We start from the raw sequence: 19,684 nt of genomic DNA, 5'->3' as shown, positions 1-19,684 counted from the left end.
AAGTTTTCTTGAGTCGCCGCATCTCTTGTAAAAAATGTGCTCTTGCCGTTTGCACATCACTTCTCTCATCAGAAATTTGCGACCATCAACTCTCTTGAATCGGAAGAAGCCAATTTTTTTGACTACTCGACATAGGGACTCCTTGGATCCTTTGAAATAAATTTTCACTTGTATTTTTTCCTTTATTTTTTTCTAATGTTGGAACTTCTTTTCTTGTGTAGAATTCCAAAATTGTTCTTCTGAGGACGCACTTATCAAAGTCATCAAGGTTTGTGACTTTTTAGTCGGGGAGCCACCCTCTGAAAAGTGGCTAAAAAGCAGTTTTGAAATTACCCATCTGCTGTAAAATTTCTGACCCCTGGATCATCTTTGTTGGGGTCTGAGACATCCCAAAACAGGCTTTATCAAGTTGGATCGGATTGCATAAACTCTAGAGGGACGTTTTTTCGATGAGAGGTAGCGCCTTTCTAAAACATTCAAATTTGGGGCAGGGGAAACTCTATTTGCAATATCTCGGTTAACTGAAGGGCTATAGACCCAAATTAGGTCTTATTCTCTTTGTCTGAATGTCAGCTTTAAAGTGACACCGAGGCATATTTCATCACATGACCCTGAAGGTCACCAGAGGTCAAAAGGTCGCCAAAAGTAGGTCATGCCCAAAATTTGGGGCTTTTCATACATTTTGTCAAATGTCCATGGCTAAATTTGATAACTTGGGGATTTTCAGGTCCAATAATGTTCTTAACATCCACAAGCAACGTTTGGAAAAACAATGTCTCCATTGGACCAAAAAGAGTGATTACATCGGTTACGTGATATGCCATGAATATTTTGTGAAATTCGAGATTTCATCTATTTGTCACTGTTTTTTCACAAATATCGATAGTTTGCAAGAGTGACGATATATTCTTTCAAAACGGTGTTCGTTTTCTATCAGGACCTTGTCTATTTACACTTAGGACTGATATGGAAGCATAGTACTGGTTAGGCCCCTAGGCCTAGCGGTAACCAAAAAAGGTACAAGAAAACATGCAATTGTTCTTAACTGTTTTATTTTATACTAGACCATAACAAATTTGGTAATGAATATGTAGGTATGGTAATTACCTTCTGTGGAAAAACCTTTGATTTCAGATGTTTTGATGTGTTTTTGCAACTAATACATTAGGAATTTATCAATCTAAAGAAAACTAGTACAGACTATTGTATGGTGTATTTTCTTTTACAATTTGTACACTATCATATCAAAGTATTTTGGGCCAATTTTGGCTTAACTGGGCCACTTACTACAGTCATGGGTGGGGTGTGGAGGGGGCCGGGTGAGAATGGGGTCGGGGAGGGCGGACGACGTCAGGCGTCGGGAGGGAGTGTTCATAAAGTGATGTGCTTCTAGTCTGTAAGACTCCCTTTCATTTTAGGTCCCACTGATGAACTCTGCTGGTGATGGAGCCTGCCATTGAAGGGAAGAGGAAAAGGTCTACGTCTCGTGGAAACGACTATTCAAAATGTTTAGTGTGCCAAACTGTCACTGACCAAAATGGACCCATTCGTATGTTAACAAAAGTAGGCTTGAACACATTTAGGAATGCTGTCCAGACTCGGCATGATGACGTTTATGAGAGAATCTGGGAGGATATACAAGATGAGTCATTTCTCGTAAAAAAGCCCGTGTGTCATCAGGACTGCCGCGCCGTGTACACGCTGAAACGATCTGTTGACGCACTGGAGCCTTCTACCTCGAAAAAACCTAAGGATGACGGAGAAGCAAGACGACCAAGTAGGCAAAGCATTGACTATAAAAGTGTGTGCTTCTTGTGCGAAAAGGAGCGGGATTCGAAGGGAGATCGGAAACTGACACTCATTGCGACTAAAGAAAGGCAAGACAAAGTTCATAAAAAAGCAAAAGAACTTCAGGATGAGGCTTTGTTACGTAAAATCGAGGGCTTCGGAGATGATCACATTGACTTTGTGGCATATGATTTTCGCTATCACACCAAGTGTATGAACCAGCTTTTGGCCGCTCGAGGCAAATCTGATACCGGTAGTGAAAATTCTTCTGTAAGTGTGCATGAAAAAACGTTTCAGAAACTTCTATCTGAGATTTCTGGAGAGCTTTTGGTTGATAGACACGCGTACTACATCAGCCAGTTGTCAAAACGGTACAGAAAACTGCTGCAGGAAGTGACAGAGGTCGAAAACCAGCCTTACCGCTCTGACAGACTGAAAAAAAAACTGTTGAAGCACTTTGGTGAAGACATTCAACTTGTAGAACTTAAGAGAGGAGAGACTTTAATTTGTGCATCTTCACTGAGTGTGAAGGAGCTGTGTGCTGAGGTGGTAGCTCTAAAATCAGAAGTAGACGAGTGCCAGCTTTTGCCAGATGAGTTTGATGCCGGTGATCTTGATCGTAATGTTTCCAGTACTTCGTACCCTTTAGCCAAACATCTTCGGACAGAAATAAAAGGACTTGAAAAACGAACGATGAGAGAACGTGGTGAGGACAAAATTTCTTACCAGGGGGCAGCGAATCTCGTACCTTTGGACTTGTACAATCTTTTAGCATGGTTACTGACTGATTCAGATGAAAGTGTTGGGGAGGATGGGAGGGTCCAGCTTTCCACTGCTGAGGACGAGCGTGTTCTTAACCTTGCTCAAGACATAGTAAGCTCCCTAACACAGCTGCCTCTTCCAAAGCACATTGGTGTGGCTATGCATATTCTCAAATCAACTCAAAGCAAAAGCCGTTGATGCTCAAACAGTACAGGTGTCAAGCTATGGAGTGAGCATATTAGAGGAACTCTACTGCCCAACACACGAAGAAGCTGATACCAGGATCTTTGCGCACATGGCGAAATTCCCGGAGGGTTGTAGAGTAGTGGTGCAGGCAACTGACACCGACATCCTGATGCTATGCTTATACCACTACCCGAGGCTAGAGAACATTGAACAACTGTGGGTGGAGAAATTGGACACATTTCTGCCTATTCATGATCTGGTAAAGGAACTGGCTAGGACCCTCGATAAGGACTCATTGGAAATCACAGAAACCTTGCTTGTTGCGTATGTTTTGTCAGGTTGTGACTCGGTGAGCTACCCCTACAAACGAGGGAAAAGAGGGCGGCTAAGGTAGCCTTACAGCAGATTGGCAAAATGGTGACGTTTGCCAATTTTGAGCCGGTGGATGTGAGTGACGTAGATGAAAAGGTTTTCGATGAAGCCGGGAGTTCTTCTGTCGCCTGTATTCCGCTGTCAGCTCTTCAAGCCTCAATGAGTTGAGAGCTCACTTGTTTGCCTCCAGCAAGCAGGATATCCGCTCCCTTCCACCAACCGAGGATGCTTTCCGATTCCATGTGCTTCGGAGTCTGGCTCAGTTCAGCCTGTACAAACAAGCTTGTCTGTCAAACCCGACCCTTCTGCCCCCTGAACACTACGGACGGCAATTAGAAAACGGGGCTTTGGTTCCAGTCATGAAGAGTCTTCCTGCGAAACCGAAAACAGCCAAGCTGCACTTTTGCAAATGTAAGTCAACACCCTTATGCCAGAGAAACTGCCCTTGCCGCAAACTGCCCAGCGGGTGCATAATCGCCTGTCCTTGCAATGGGAAACCTGACAAATGTGGTCTGTTAATTACTTATGATGATGATGACGACGATGCCGATGACGATGATGACTAGAGAGTACCTAATTGTAACATATCAAAATAAAGCTTAGTTGTCAAATAATTGTATTTTGCACTCATTGACCTTTGACCCCCCAAAACATGACCCGCTTAGCAATGGCCCTGACTAACAAGAGAGTTGTTCAACATGGAAAGATGCCCAATGAGATGTGATCTTCACTCAACACTGCCTCATTGAGAGCCTCCCCCAGAAATATCAATGAAGAAGCGGATTTCCTGGTAAGCCAAAAAATCGATTGACAATCAAGTAGCCAAGGCACCATTTTGTGTGGTTCAACTGAAATATCCCTTTCCCAGAATGTGATGAGGGATGCAGAGAATATGTTTGATCAAAGATTTTCTTGAAAAAAAAATATTCAGTATTTCATATTAGACTTTATCTGAAAAAATCCCCGAATTTTTGGCATGACCTACTTTCGGCGACCTTTTGACCTCTGGTGACCTCCAGGATCATGTGATGAAATATGTCTAGGTGTCACTTTAAAGCTGACATTCAGACAAAGAGAATAAGACCTAATTTGGGTCTATAGCCCTTCAGTTAACCGAGATATTGCAAATAGAGTTTCCCCTACCCCAAATTTGAATGTTTTAGAAAGGCGCTACCTCTCATCGAAAAAACGTCCCTCTAGAGTTTATGCAATCCGATCCAACTTGATAAAGCCTGTTTTGGGATGTCTCAGACCCCAACAAAGATGATCCAGGGGTCAGAAATTTTACAGCAGATGGGTCACTTCCAAGTCCTGTTCCATGAGGGTGGCTCCCGGACTATTTTTGGGAGTATTCTTTATGGGTGAGGTGAATGCAGGCTTGTAGGATTGTGGTGATGTCTCACACATCTTGTTTGGGCGGGAACAAATCTTCTTCACTGTGGCTTCAGATATTCCGGCTGCATCAGCTGTTCTCTTCCTTGCTTGAGTTAAAGGTAAGAGTGTTGCCCGATTTGCTTTCTCTTGCAAGAAATATCTATTAAGGCGGAATATGAATTCCTTGGTCTGGCTGCGCAAGACAGTGTATGACGGGGAAGCGTCAGAGGGTCCTTCCATGGTGGTGACCAGAGGAGGAGTGAAGCGACACGTGCTTGTTGACCTGACTCACCCCCCCCCCCAACCTCCCTGGGAATTTCCACCTGGATCGTGAGTGGCAACGTCGCCTGACCTTATATGACACATCACCTTCCATGTATATGAACTAGCTTAATTTGTTTTTGTATATGACAATTATTTATATCATCTACCACTTAATTAAGGTTTCTGAATGTTCTGAGAAAGTTTTTTGTTGATGATGCTATGACTACAGGACAGTGAGTAGTTTGTTTTTATTGGAGATTTGGCATAGTCTCACGGCACACATGGCCAACGCCCTATGGGTAGGTACAGATGAGTTTTAGTATAGTTGTCTTCTCTTCTTGATGTTTCTCATTCTAATACTCGTCAACTTATACCTGTCAGGCAAAAATTAGAGAGCTAAATGACACACCTCCCTACTTGACTCCTGGCCAAGTACTGTGTAGGGCGTGAGTCAGGCTATGACACAACCACACAAGACATTTAAAAATGGCTTCCTGATGGAAAGGTTATTTAATTATCAAAAAATAAACTCATAAACGACAAAGCAGCTCATCTTGGCCATTTGATACTTGGAAATTCTGCCTTGGAGCGTCTCACAGAGAAATATAAACAAACAACTGAACCACTTTTCGCTGCTAGGCTGGAACAATATATGTATAATATATATATATATATATATATATATATATATATATATATATATATATATATATATATATATATATATATATATATATATATATATATATATATATATATATATATATATATATATATATATATATATATATATATATATATATATATATATATATATATATATATATATATATATATATATATATATATATATATATATATATATATATATATATATATATATATATATATATATATATATATATATATATATATATATATATATATATATATATATATATATATATATATATTCATACAGTGCCGGTCATTGCATTATGCGGCGCCGACTATGTTGATAAACAGTATGAATAATATTGAAAAATAGTCAAATCTTTACTTACCATCGCTTAATAGTCGATGGGCTTTCCCTTCCTCTTAATGCACTCCTTTAAACGTGAAGGCAGTGAATTGGCAAGATTTTCAAGGATGGTGTGGTCAAAATTGAGCCATTCCTCCTTAATGACGGTTTCTAGCTTGGTGAGGGTACTGGTGTCTTTCCCCTGCAGACGGCGCTTAATGATAGACCAGAGGTTTTCTATAAGGCTCAAGTTGGGTGAGTTGCTTGGCCAGTCACTTATGAAGTTCACTTCAGAATCACTGAGCCACTGTGTCACTGATTTAGCAGTGTGACATGGCGTGCCATCTTGCTGAAACACCTCAGCACTGCACTTTTCAAAACAGCTGGGCAAATAATCAGAAAATAACTCCAGATAGCTATTTTGATTCATCATTTCGTTATGGGGAAGCACCACCAACTCACCAATGTTAAAGAATGTGAAGCATCCCGACGCCATTAAAGATTCAGGATGCTTTACTGTGTGGTAACAAAATTTAGGGTCAAGCCGATCACTTCCCGGACGCCGATAAACATTGCCTCGAGCATTGTCAGTCACTCTGAAGATGGATTCGTCACTCCACAGCATGTGTCGCCATCTTGCCGCATCCCACTCACTATATTTTTTAGCAAAAGCAACCCTATGCGCCTGTTGTGTAGGGGCGAGGAGCGATTTCTTGACGCTTGCACTGTTCTTTCACTCACACTCACAGTTTTAGCAATATCCTTTGTTGGAGTCTTTACCTTGTACAGATTGATGATTGATGCAATATCCTCTTTGGACAAGTCCTTTCTCTTTCCCATAATGAGACCAAATCTCAAAACAGGGAAATAAAATGAGGAAAGAGCGTGGCCAGAGTGAGAAGCAAAGTAGCGCGTAATCACTGCTTGATAATGTCACTGATCAAGTGACCCTTGACAGACGCCCAGCACATCACCCGCCTGTCACATTTCACCTGCCAGACGTATGATACACGACCCAGATATAACGAGTCATAAATTATATGGACTGAAATGAATACCGCAGCCTGCCGATGTTTTGTCGCATAATGCAATGACCGGCACAGTATATATGTGTATATATATATATATATATATATATATATATATATATATATATATATATATATATATATATATATATATATATATATATATATATATATATATATATATATATATATATATATATATATATATATATATATATATATATATATATATATATATATATATATATATATATATATATATATATATATATATATATATACATACAGTTAGGTCTCGGTTTACGTCAGAGTTACGTTCTTGAAACATGACGTAAGTCAATTTTGTACGTAACTTGAGTTTCCGTACATTTCAAAGCATATTATCAAGTTTTCATCCAATCATTGTTTATGGTCATTCAGGTAAGTTAAAGGTTATATTGTTATATTATTTACAACTATATAGGAATATGAAACACAAGTTTGTTTTTGCTGTTGATTAGGGCCATGAACGCGAAGGACCAGATTGCCGAGAGGGGTGGCCCTGAGGCCGCCAGGTGGGTGGGCAGGTCGAATGTTGTGACGCCCAGAGCGGACAGCTGGGAGCATAGTCCAGTGCGGTGGGAGTAGAAGCGTGGGCAGTGGGGCAGGAAATGCAATAGGAAAGGGCAATAGAGATCAGCAGACAGGCGCAGATGGTGCAAGTGAGCTGCGAGTGTCATGTGGCCCAGGCGAAGGCTCCGGAGTTGTTATTGTTGTGATGGGTGCGCGAACCCTCAAGGTCGTCAACTTCCCCGTTGTCATGGTAACGGGCTTCCCATTTTCTTCTTCACTCCCTCACACACAGCTGCTCCCTCCCTTCTCTTGTAGCGTAATGGTTTTCCTTTTCTTAGCTTCACTGCTGTCACTAAGGAATATTCTCTTTGGTGCCATTGAGCAAGATACTAAGAACTTGAGTCAGTAAACGCAGAAGTAGGATAACACTCTTGCCAGGGGCGACGGTGTGGTGGAACTGAGGCGGGGTGTTATTTTATTCAAGGCAGCGTGAGGCTGGCGGTGTGGCGGGTAACCACCAATAATAACAATAAATCCCGCACTTTACAATTTATAAATTTTCAATTTTTTTTAATCTTAAATTGCCTTATAGTGGACCGACGTAACTACGAGTTTGACGTAACTCGAGACCGACATAACCCGGGACTTTACTGTATATATATTGTTACGTACGCCACACAGCTGCGGTTAACTGCTACAGCTCACTAGAGTGTTATTCTGGCAAAATCGCCAACTTTGTTACAGTCAGTACAGTGGGGATTATAAAACACTCCACAGAGTCCCCACTACTATAACTCACAGCCGCCGTAACCCTCAGGTTCTTTCAAGGTCGCCCAACAGTGTATAATTTCCCCCACTGTAAGGGAATCTCCTCAGCAACTCCTTCTCCTCCTGTACCCAACCAAGTAGAATTTATAAATGGTAGATGTTATGTGTAACAGGGCGAGGCCTTAATACCCCCTAGAGAAACCGCCCACAAGGACAATTCCACCCACTTCTCTATGAAGTATTAATGCCTCTCTGCACGCCTTGTCCACAGACTGTGATAACTCACAGACCGGAACAACCCACGCGGTATATTACTATACTATCTTACTACAAGTGCTTCTTAACACCTGTCAGACTGACACCCCTAGCCTACACTACTACAATATATGATGTGTACAGCACATCCGGTGGTGTACACACAAGCCCAGACACCACCTACGGGTGACAACAGCTATACACGGAGTCCAGATACTCGTCACAGACAAGTCTGGTGGACGACAACTACGCACCACTGGCTGACATGAAGCCTCTCAGCCTTCAATAGTGTGCGTGGCTACTACCACTACAATACAGTATACTACTGAAACTATACAAAAGATGGTGGGGGCACACAGCCGCCCACCAAACCCCACTGGTGACCACGACCACCAACAAAACAAACAGGACAAGACAAAGTGTCTCTCCCCTCCGCGCCCCCACCCGAGTGGACGAACGCACAATAGGAAATGTAGCCAAACTTACTACACCTCTCCTAGAGCAACAAGCCCATTGCTCTAACAGTCACGGTCTACCCAGTAGCAAGCCAGCTACTCAACAGGAGGGCACAACTCCCAGACCGATGACTAATGAGTACTGGTAACGCACAGTCCAGCCACACGTGTCTCTTACTGTGCCGAGAACGTACGTGTTAACTCCGCTGAAGACTGGCCGGTACTATATACAGTATACTACTGCTACTACACAACAGATGGTTGGGCCACACAGCCGCCCACCAAACACACTGGTGATCACAGCCACCAACAAAACAAACAGGACGAGACAAAGCGTGTCTCTCTGCGTTGCCACACCCGAGTGGACGAACGCACGAGAAATGCAGCCACAACCAGCCACACTTTCTCCGAACAACAAGCCCGTTGTTCTACACAGCCACGGTCTACCGAGTAACAAGCCAGCTACTCAACAGGAGGGCACAACTCCCAGACTAGCGAGTACTTCGAAAGCCCAGCCAACACGCGTCTCTCTCACTGTGCCAGACCGACGAGAGGGGTATCTACTCGTATCTCCACTGAAGGCTAACTCTGTACTGAGTCCCACTCGCAACGAGAAGCAGGGAGAGGGAGGCGGGTTGTCTGCTCAAACAGAACAGCCCGAGGGGCCCAAGCTGGGTGGCCATAGGCTACGCGTATAATATAGTTAAATAAACGGGAAATAATGCGGTGCCCCTCACAATATATATATATATATATATATATATATATATATATATATATATATATATATATATATACATATATACATATATACATATATTGTTACGTACGCTGCGGTTAACTGCTACAGCTCACTAGAGTGTTATTCTGGCCAAATCCCCAGCTTTGTTGCAGTCAGTACAGTGGGGATTATAAAACACTCCACAGAGTCCCCACTACTATAACTCACAGCCGCCGTAACCCTCAGGTTCTTTCAAGGTCGCCAACAGTGTATAATTTCCCCCACTGTAAGGGAATCTCCTCAGCAACTCCTTCTCCTCCTGTACCCAACCAAGTAGAATTTATAAATGGTAGATGTTATGTGTAACAGGGCGAGGCCTTAATACCCCCTACAGAAACCACCCACAAGGACAATTCCACCCACTTCTCTATGAAGTATTAATGCCTCTCCGCACGCCTTGTCCACAGACTGTGACAACACGCACAGTATATTACTATACTATCCTATTACGACAAGTGCTTCCTAACACCTGTCAGACTGACATCCCTAGCCTACTACTACTGCAATATATGATGTGTACAGCACATCCGGTGGTGTACACACAAGCCCAGACACCACATACAGGTGAAAACAGCTATACACGGAGTCCAGATACTCGTCACAGACAAGTCTGGTAGACGACAACTACGCACCACTGGCCGACATGAAGCCTCTCAGCCTTCAATAGTGTGCGTGGCTACTACCACTACAATACAGTATACTACTGAAACTATACAAAAGAGTGTGGGGGCACACAGCCGCCCACCAAACCCCACTGGTGACTACAACCACCAACAGCAAAAACAGGACGAAACAATAACACGTCCCTCCACGTCGCCACACCCAAGTGGACGAACACACGAGAAATGCAGCCCCAACCGGCAACATTTTCTCAGAACAACAAGCCCGTTGTTCTACACAGCCACGGTCTACCGAGTAACAAGCCAGCTACTCAAGGGAGGGCACAACTCCCAGACCGATGACTAATGAGCAACAAGAGAAGCCCAGCAACACGAATCTCCCCACACTGTGCCAGACCGACGAGAGTGCGTGTCTATCTCCGCTGAAGGCTACCTTGAGACTATAAACAGTATACTACTGATACTACACCAACAATGGTGGGGGCACACAGCCGCCCACCAAACCACACTGGTGACCACGGCCACCTACAAAACGACAATCAGGACGAGACAGTAACGTGTCTCTCCGCGTCGCCACTCACCAGAGGGGACGAACGCAAAAAACACAGGAAATGCAGCCAACCCTGCTACACTTTCCTTGGAACAACAAGCCCGTTGCTCCACACCGTCACGGCCTAACCAGCAGCAAACCAGCTACTCAAAAAGGAGGGCACAACTCCCAGACCGAGACTGGTGAGCACCCAGAACAGCCCAGCAACACGTGTCTCCACCCTGTGCCAGAAACCAAGAGCGCACGTGTCTACCTCCGCTGAAGACTGGCTGGTTACTGAGGCGAGGCTCGCAGACACAACAAAATGGTGGAAACAAAGAGAGGGTGGTTGGCCGCACAGCGAACAGCGACAGCCCGCACTTGGGCAGCAGAGGCTACACATATAATGTAATTAAATAAATGGGAAATAATGCGGTGGCCCTCACAATATATATATATATATATATATATATATATATATATATATATATATATATATATATATATATATACAGGCAAGCCCCGCTTAACGAAGGGGCTATGTTCCTAAAAAAACCTTCATTAAGCGAACCGATTATAACAAGTTTAATCCCTGATCTGAACTTCCATTGAGAGTAAGCAAAGCGAGAGTGCATCATAGTACAGTAAAATGTTTAATGAAAGTAAAAATTATGAAGTTAAACATTTAGGTAGTTTAATTTAAGTCATTATAATGTACACTAAAGTGTTTATTGACGTAACTTTATAATGTTGATCTTAACTTTATGAAAGGAGGAAGAGTGAAACGGGAAAGACACTAACCGGCAACCTGTGGAATGTAAACAAACTGCGCATCATTGTACTGCATACAAAACTTATGTACCACATTTCCACAAGGCTTTCCATTTTATCCATTGTAGAGTCACGAGTTCAGGTGGTTCTTTTAGCTTGCTAGGAAGATACGGCCTCACCAGCCTTCTTAATAGAGTCTGCTGACTTGGAAATATTGACAGTATAATATGGAGTCAAGATGGTGGCCAGCACTGCTATAGTTTTCTGGCCTCTCTCGTGTCTGTGAATAATATCTAGCTTCATTTGGAGAGTAAGAGACTTCCTGGTCTTCTTACGAACACTAGGCCAATTGCAGGGCGTTTTGGTTGTAAGTTGAGCTAGGGAAGACAAGCTGCTGCTGATGCTGTTATGTTTTGACTGGGGAGTGAGTGTTGCGCGTGTTGTCCACGAGAGGCTTGATCTTGATCTTTATTCTATAGGTGTCACAGGATTTTTTCCTGTGGCAGGCCTTAGTACCAGCAGCTCCTGGTGTATTCAAAAGCCTGTCAGCTTGCGTGATATGGTGAGGCTTTCAAATTTGGAAAAAAATTACCTGGATAAAACTTCGTTAAAGCGAGTTTGGTGTTCTTTAAACGAGCAGATGGTAGTAAAATTAAACCTTTGTTGTAGCGAAATTTCGTTGTGTGAACCTTCGTTAAACGGGGCTTGCCTGTATATATATATATATATATATATATATATATATATATATATATATATATATATATATATATATATATATATATATATATATATATATATATATATATATATATATATATATATATATATATATATATATATATATATATATATATATATATATATATATATATATATATATATATATATATATATATATATATATATATATATATATATATATATATATATATATATATATATATATATATATATATATATATATATATATATATATATATATATATATATATATATATATATATATATATATATATATATATATATATATATATATATATATATATATATATATATATATATATATATATATATATATATATATATATATATATATATATATATATATATAAATGTGTATATATATACATAATATATATATATATATATATATATATATATATATATATATATATATATATATATATATATATATATATATATATATATATATATATATATATATATATATATATATATATATATATATATATATATATATATATATCGCTCCTTTGCCAGAAGAGTGGCACAACTCAAAAATTGTGATTTTTTTTTCAGGAGGAGCAATTTAAAGTTTAAAACTCTCTACATTTTGTCTATTGATAATACTGACATCTCATGCCCTCTAGCTGTTACTATTGCAGATAGAGATATGACATTTTTACCACAGATGAAACAGAAGCTTCATTTATCATACCCACTTCCTGGGCAACCCCTACGTGACCTTCATCTTATGCAATTTTGTCTAGAGCAGTGAGAGACTTTATGATGATAGTGGCACCCATCAGAATGTCCTTGCTGACTTCTTTCATATGAGAATCAGTCTTTTTTGCTTCAATCTTGAGAGCATCAAAGATCTGTGCGTTGCAGACAACTGGGGTTAGTGCATGGCAGTTGCTGGGCCTCTTGGTGTCTTCATCCTCCACAATCTGCTTGTATTCTTCTTCACGCATGCCATGGTCAAATAGATAATTCACCATATCAACCACTGGCAGCTCCATGTCTTCTGAAATGTCTTCCAAAGGCCCGTATGTTTTTGCACTATGCAGGAGTGTGCTGCCAATACTCGGTTCATCGTGAATTTCACTATCTTCGTCCTAATCCCTACCAGCATTAAAACCAGAGAAGCCGACTGTAGAATCCGTAAGTACTGAGAGAGAGGACTTGCTACCACACGTTCATGGCAATGTGAAGCATTGTTGCTGGTGTTGGCGTCACCTTGACTCCCCTCACAGCCTCTTGGGGCTGCATCGGCACCCAACATGCCTTGCTGTTCGTCGTAGGCAGACTTATCCTTGTCCTTCAATTCATTGATTTCATCACATAGCTCAGATATAGCCTCAAACATTATTGCCCAGGGAGGGGAGTTAGCATCATTCGGTGAGGTACAGGGTGTGGGAGGAGGCGGCATTCTTGTCCTCGATCATCCCTCATGGCAGAGGTACAGCTGCGTTTCGAGCTCTCTCGGTGTGAAGAAGAGCCCCTGTGCTTAGTTCTTTCAGAAGAACTACTTGAACTTCCTCCGTAAGAGGATCTGTCTTTGGTGCCAGAAGCATGTCTCCCCGACTGGGAGCCTTTGTCAACAGAAGCCATGTTGGTGGGGCACTGCCACCCCTCAACCCAGCAGAATAACACTTAACTGGGTGAAATGTGAGCACCAACCCGCTCCGCAATCAGATAACGGGTAGAAATGGCCACTGGAACCCGTGTGACCAGAATTTTCCCGTGAAACAGGAAAAAGGTCAATCCCAAGCGAAAGAGGCAGGACAAACGTCTGGAAAGCGTGATATTACCAAAGCAACTGGTGGCGTGGGGTGACCTGGCGTATCTCATGGGAAAGCGCACTTCAGCAGAATAGTGATTTGCTGAAGTAAAATTATGTCTCTGCAAATTCTATCAATATGGCTTACCGGTTGATTGTTTTCTTCCATCATCACTCCCAAGTCCTTTTCCTTTTTTACTTTCTCCAGTTCTACTCCGTCTCCCATCTTATTGATTCCCATGGGTTGTTTAGGTTAGGATAAGTTAAGTATGTCAGGTTAAGTTAGGTTAGTTTACATGAAGTTGTTTATGTTCAATTACGTCAAATTAGTTTACATGAAGTTGTTTTTTAGATTATATTGGACTAGTTTATGTTAAATTGTTTAGATTAGATTAAGTTAGTAAAAAAAAGTTATTCAATTAGTGTGACTAGCTATAGCATAAATGCCAAATTTAATGACAAAATCTCATTATGAATACTTTTCAATAAATAATGTAAAAATCTGTATAGTACACAGAGGTCCCAAGGAAGTTCTTCCATTCAGTATCTACTGTGTTTGGACCAAACCTGATCCAGATTCCTAGCATACCTGAGAAAAAAAAAAGATCAATAATTGTACTGCTAAGACATATATTATTTTACTACTTATATATTGCTTAATGGAAATTACCTGTAGTAACATCATGCAGTGCTGGGAAGTCCTCCCGGAGCTGTGTGGTTATTTCCTCGAATATCTTCCTCTTGTATACTCTCTTTCAAAATTTCTCGTCTCTGTGATCCCAGAGATCTGTTTGGCCAGACTCTATCCACCAGCTGCATCTCAGCGTTTCTACACCACTGGAATTTTGTTCTTTCTGCCATGGTACTTCCTCTGCAGGTAGGTCAGGTGTAGGTCAGGAAGCAAAGCATGGCCCATGTTATGAGAACAAACTATCGACATGATATCCATATTTCATCTTTCTACATTGATGAAATATTATATAATATTTCAATATAAAAATTTGTTTTTTTTAAATGAAGTGATAGGTTTTTTATAGCATATTTCATGTTTACTTTTTGATTGGGATAGCATACGAGGAACCGGGATGGATATGAAGCCATCCCAACTTGGTTCCACTAATCCCGGGCAAGTTCCAGCTATCTGGAGCGGATGTTTCTCGTCCCACGTATCATAGGCCAGTGTGAAAGGGCCAAGCCACTGTGGTGGTTTAGGAGCACACCATTAGCTGACAGCCTGGCCACTGTGGTGGTTTAGGAGCACACCATTAGCTGACAGCCTGGCCACTGTGGTGGTTTAGGAGCTTGCAGATGTATCTTGTCTGTGGAGACTGTTGTGTGTGTGTGTGTGTGTGTGTGTGTCAGGCTGAGGCAGGAAGCCCCTCGCTGCCTGTGTGGTGACGGCCTCCTCTGTTACAGGTGCCAGGTCGGCGTACAGCGACGGGACTCCCTCCGTGCATCCTCGGTGCAGCCCCAGGGTTCCTCCAGGACCAGCCACAGCCAGGAGCAGTGTTGCAATGGAGGGTGTGAGGCCAGGCAGCAGCAGCAACAGCATCAGGAGGAACAGCCAGGAGCAGTGGATGACCCCAGGCATGACCTACACTTGTGACCACTGCGGGAAAGTGTGCTCCACCAAGGCTGCCATTGCCAGACACGTCCTCTCCCATGCCGCCAAGACAAGGCTGAGAGGCAAGAGTGGCCCCACTGAACACACTGGCGGCAGGACCTACACTTGTGACCACTGCGGGAAAGTGTGCTCCACCAAGGCTGCCATTGCTAGACACATCCTCTCCCATGCCGGCAAGAGTGGCCCCACTGATCACACTGGTGGCAGGACCTACACTTGTGACCAATGCAGGAAAGTGTGCTCCACCAAGGCTGCCATTGCCAGACACATCCTCTCCCATGCTGGCAAGAGTGGCCCCACTGATCACACTGGCGGCAGGACCTATACTTGTGACTACTGTGGGAAGACATTTGCCCAGAAGAGTGGTGTTTCCAGACACATCCTGACCCACACTGGGGAGAGAAACTTCCAGTGCTTGAAGTGTGGAAAAAGATTTACCTTGAAAAGTGATCTTAACAAACATATCCTGACCCACACTGGGGAGAGAAAGTTCCAGTGCCTGGAGTGTGGGAAAAGATTTATCTTCAAAAGTTATCTTAACAAACATATCCTGACCCACACTGGGGAGAGAAAGTTCCAGTGCCTGGAGTGTGGGAAAAGATTTACCCTGAAAAGTAATCTTGACAGACACATCCTGACCCACACTGGGGAGAGAAAGTTCCAATGCCTGGAGTGTGGGAAAAGATTTACCCTGAAAGGTCGTCTTGACACACACATCCTGACCCACACTGGGGAGAGAAAGTTCCAGTGCCGGGAGTGTTGGAAAAGATTTACCCAGAAAGGTACCCTTGACAGACACATCCTGACCCACACTGGGGAGAGAAAGTTTCAGTGCCTGGAGTGTGGGAAAAGATTTATCCTGAAAAGTAGTCTTGACAGACACATCCTGACCCACACTGGGGAGAGAAAGTTCCAGTGCCTGGAGTGTGGTAAAAGGTTTACCAGGAAATTTGGTCTTGACACACACATCCTGACCCACACTGGGGAGAGAAAGTTCCAGTGCCTGGAGTGTGGGAAAAGATTTATCCTGAAAAGTAGTCTTGACAAACACATCCTGACCCACACTGGGGAGAGAAAGTTCCAGTGCCTGGAGTGTGGGAAAAGATTTACCCTGAAAGGTACCCTTGACAGACACATCCTGACCCACACTGGGGAGAGAAAGTTCCAGTGCCTGGAGTGTGGGAAAAGATTTACCGTGAAAGGTACCCTTGACAGACACATCCTGACCCACACTGGGGAGAGAAAGTTCCAGTGCCTGGAGTGTGGGAAAAGATTTACAAAGAAAGGTACCCTTGACAGACACATCCTGACCCACACTGGGGAGAGAAAGTTCCAGTGCCTGGAGTGTGGGAAAAGGTTTGCCAGGAAAGGTCATCTAGATACACACATGCTGACCCACACTGGGAGGAGACATTCTGGAGGAAAGAGAACAAAATGAACAAGTGCCGGCTACAAACATAACAAGAAAGACTGGAGAAAACTTCACCAAAAGAGAACAGCTTCTCGGGGTGGAGAGATGGAGGAAACTGGAAGAGCTGGGAGATTCAGAGAAGAACTAGAAAAGAGCTACATAGATAAAGATGAATCCCTATCCAGTGGAGGTACAATTAGCACCAATCAAGGGAACTGTCACCATCCTGAAGAGAGCCCTCGGATACAGTGCTCACAGTGCTCAAGGTGCAATTATACACCCCAGGTTTGAGGTCCATTGCATCTTGCAAAGGACCAACAAAAGAAAATCAGAAAAAAGTGGGAGAGAAAGTTCCAGTGGGTGGAGTGTGGGCAGAGATTTCCCCGATGAGGTAATCTTGACACACACATCCTGAGCCACACTGGGGCTTGTATAAACTAGGCTCACCCTGAGTGTAGGAAGAGAGAAGGAAACAGACACAGGAGGATCTGCTCTGAGCCACCTTGGAAAGACAAAGTGCAGCAGAGGATCAGCCATCAAAGAGAAGAAATGTGGCAAGTAACATCCTTGGTGCCAGACCAAAGCCACACAAGGAACAAGGAACCTCCTCAAGAAAACACACACAGTGACAGGAAGGCGCAGCGCAAGCAATGGCCAGCCGGGCGGCAGACTGCCAGAAGCCAAGCCACAAATAGTGACTTGTGGGTGTGGTGTGGTGACTGGCCATAAGGTTACTGCCACACACCAGCTGGCAATACCAGTAGTGACTTGTGGTGTGATGTGGGGTGGTGTGGTGACTGGCCACAAGGTTACTTCCACACACCAGCTGGCAATACCAGTAGTGACTTGTGGGTGTGGTGTGGTGTGGTGACTGGCCACAAGGTTACTGCCACACACCAACTGGCAATACCAGTAGTGACTTGTGGGTGTGGTGTGGTGTGGTGACTGGCCACAAGGTTAATGCCACACACCAGCTGGCAATACCAGTAGTGACTTGTGGGGGTGTGGTGTGGTGACTGGCCACCAGGTTTATCCTGAGGTGTAATCTTAACAAACACATCCTCACCCACACTGGGGTAAGGAAGTACTGGTGTGGTGTTTGTGGCAGTGTTTCTGCAGCAAGAGTGGTGTTGCCAGACACACCTAGCAGTGTGGGAGAGTGGGGTGGGGATGGAGGGGGATTAGGTGTGGATATGGTGGTGGTGGTGTGTGTGAGGGAGTTGGAGTGACTAGTGTTTGTGTGTTGCTGCTTTGTACTCAAGTGTTGGAATAAACTTTTGTTGCTAAAATGCAGAGTTATGTAATCCATCAGCATGTGTGTGTGTGTGTGTGTGTGTGTTTCATTGTTTGATCTGCTGCAGTCTCTGACGAGACAGCCAGACGTTACCCTATGGAACGAGCTCAGAGCTCATTATTTCCGATCTTCGGATAGGCCTGAGACCAGGCACACAACACACACCGGGACAACAAGGTCACAACTCCTCGATTTACATCCCGTACCTACTCACTGCTAGGTGAACAGGGGCTACACGTGAAAGGAGACACACCCAAATATCTCCACCCAGCCGGGGAACTGAACCCTGGTCCTCTGGCTTGTGAAGCCAGTGCTCTAACCACTGAGCTACTGGGCATGTGTGTGTGTGTGTGTGTCACCAGCAGCAGCAGTGAAGGTAGCCAGGCTTACAAAAGAAATGTAGCCAATGTAGTGGTAGTGTAGCAGAGGCAGTGTTAGCTAAGAGCAGGAAAGACAGGGATGCCACAGTCACTCAGCACTCTTGGTTATGTAGGAAGAAGAAGCAGAAGAGGAACTGCCCTGAGATGAGGGAATGTGTATAGATGAAAGCAAGTTGTCTTCAGTAGTACATGTTAACAAAATGAGTTAAAACAGATGAACACACCCAGGAGTAATGCCATGCCTCTCAAATATGTTACTTTTCATCACCTAAAGCAATCTGTATACCTCCTGAGAGAGAGAGAGAGAGAGAGAGAGAGAGCATAAATGACAGAGAGACAGACTCTGAGTAGCATAGCAGAACTATCCAGCGCCATCCCCAGCGAAAACATGTATTCCCACACAAATGTCGGCTCAAGGCGTTCTCTCCACTATAGATGCTTAGATTATTCTCTCTCTATGACAACACAGTGTAAGTTTCAATTCAATGTTGCGTATCTGGTGGAAGAGGACGCCTTGACCTCCAGTTTGCCCGAGAATGCACGGTTTCGCTGGGGATGGAGGTCAGAAGATTAATGGCTACAGTCTTCACTATTTTAATCCCTTCAGTACTTGGGCACATTTTTACCTTGAGATTTGTGTACAATTAGACCATTTTATTGATATTAGGAAGGGTCTGCAGAGGTCAGATGATTAATGGCCAGTCTTCACTATTTTAACCCCTTCAGTACTGGGACACTTTTATTTTGAGATTTGTGTATGATTGGACCATTTTATTGACATTAGGAAGGGTCTGTAGAGGTCAGATGATTAATGGCCAGTCTTCACTATTTTAACCACTTCAGTACTGGGACTCTTTGTAAAGGGCAGAACACCACCTGACCATCACCCCTCGTTCTGGATCGTTTGGCCACTCCCGAGCGACACTTCGCTCATTTCTCTCTG

The 19,684-nt window shown here is 43.1% G+C and overlaps 1 protein-coding gene across 2 annotated transcripts in view; it reads left to right on the top strand.

The window, feature by feature from the left end:
• The window catches only part of LOC123509092 (gastrula zinc finger protein XlCGF57.1-like), a 40,798-nt gene extending 23,083 nt beyond the window's left edge, over positions 1-17,715 (top strand). The window contains exon 3 of one of the 2 annotated variants that reach the window (XM_045263226.1): positions 15,449-17,715. In XM_045263226.1, the coding sequence (XP_045119161.1) occupies positions 15,547-17,094 (1,548 nt within the window). In that variant the 5' untranslated portion in view covers positions 15,449-15,546 and the 3' untranslated portion in view covers positions 17,095-17,715. Of the gene's footprint in view, positions 1-1,418; positions 3,136-15,448 lie in introns of those variants that run through there. The other variant, XM_045263227.1, reaches the window with a different exon arrangement.
• Positions 17,716-19,684: the final 1,969 nt, after the last annotated feature.

The sequence above is a fragment of the Portunus trituberculatus genome, chromosome 26 (assembly GCF_017591435.1).
Source record: "Portunus trituberculatus isolate SZX2019 chromosome 26, ASM1759143v1, whole genome shotgun sequence".
In the NCBI taxonomy this organism is placed as follows: Eukaryota; Metazoa; Arthropoda; class Malacostraca; order Decapoda; family Portunidae; genus Portunus; species Portunus trituberculatus.
The sequence above is the reverse complement of the archived record's forward strand: the minus strand, read 5'-3'. Positions and strand labels throughout refer to the sequence as shown.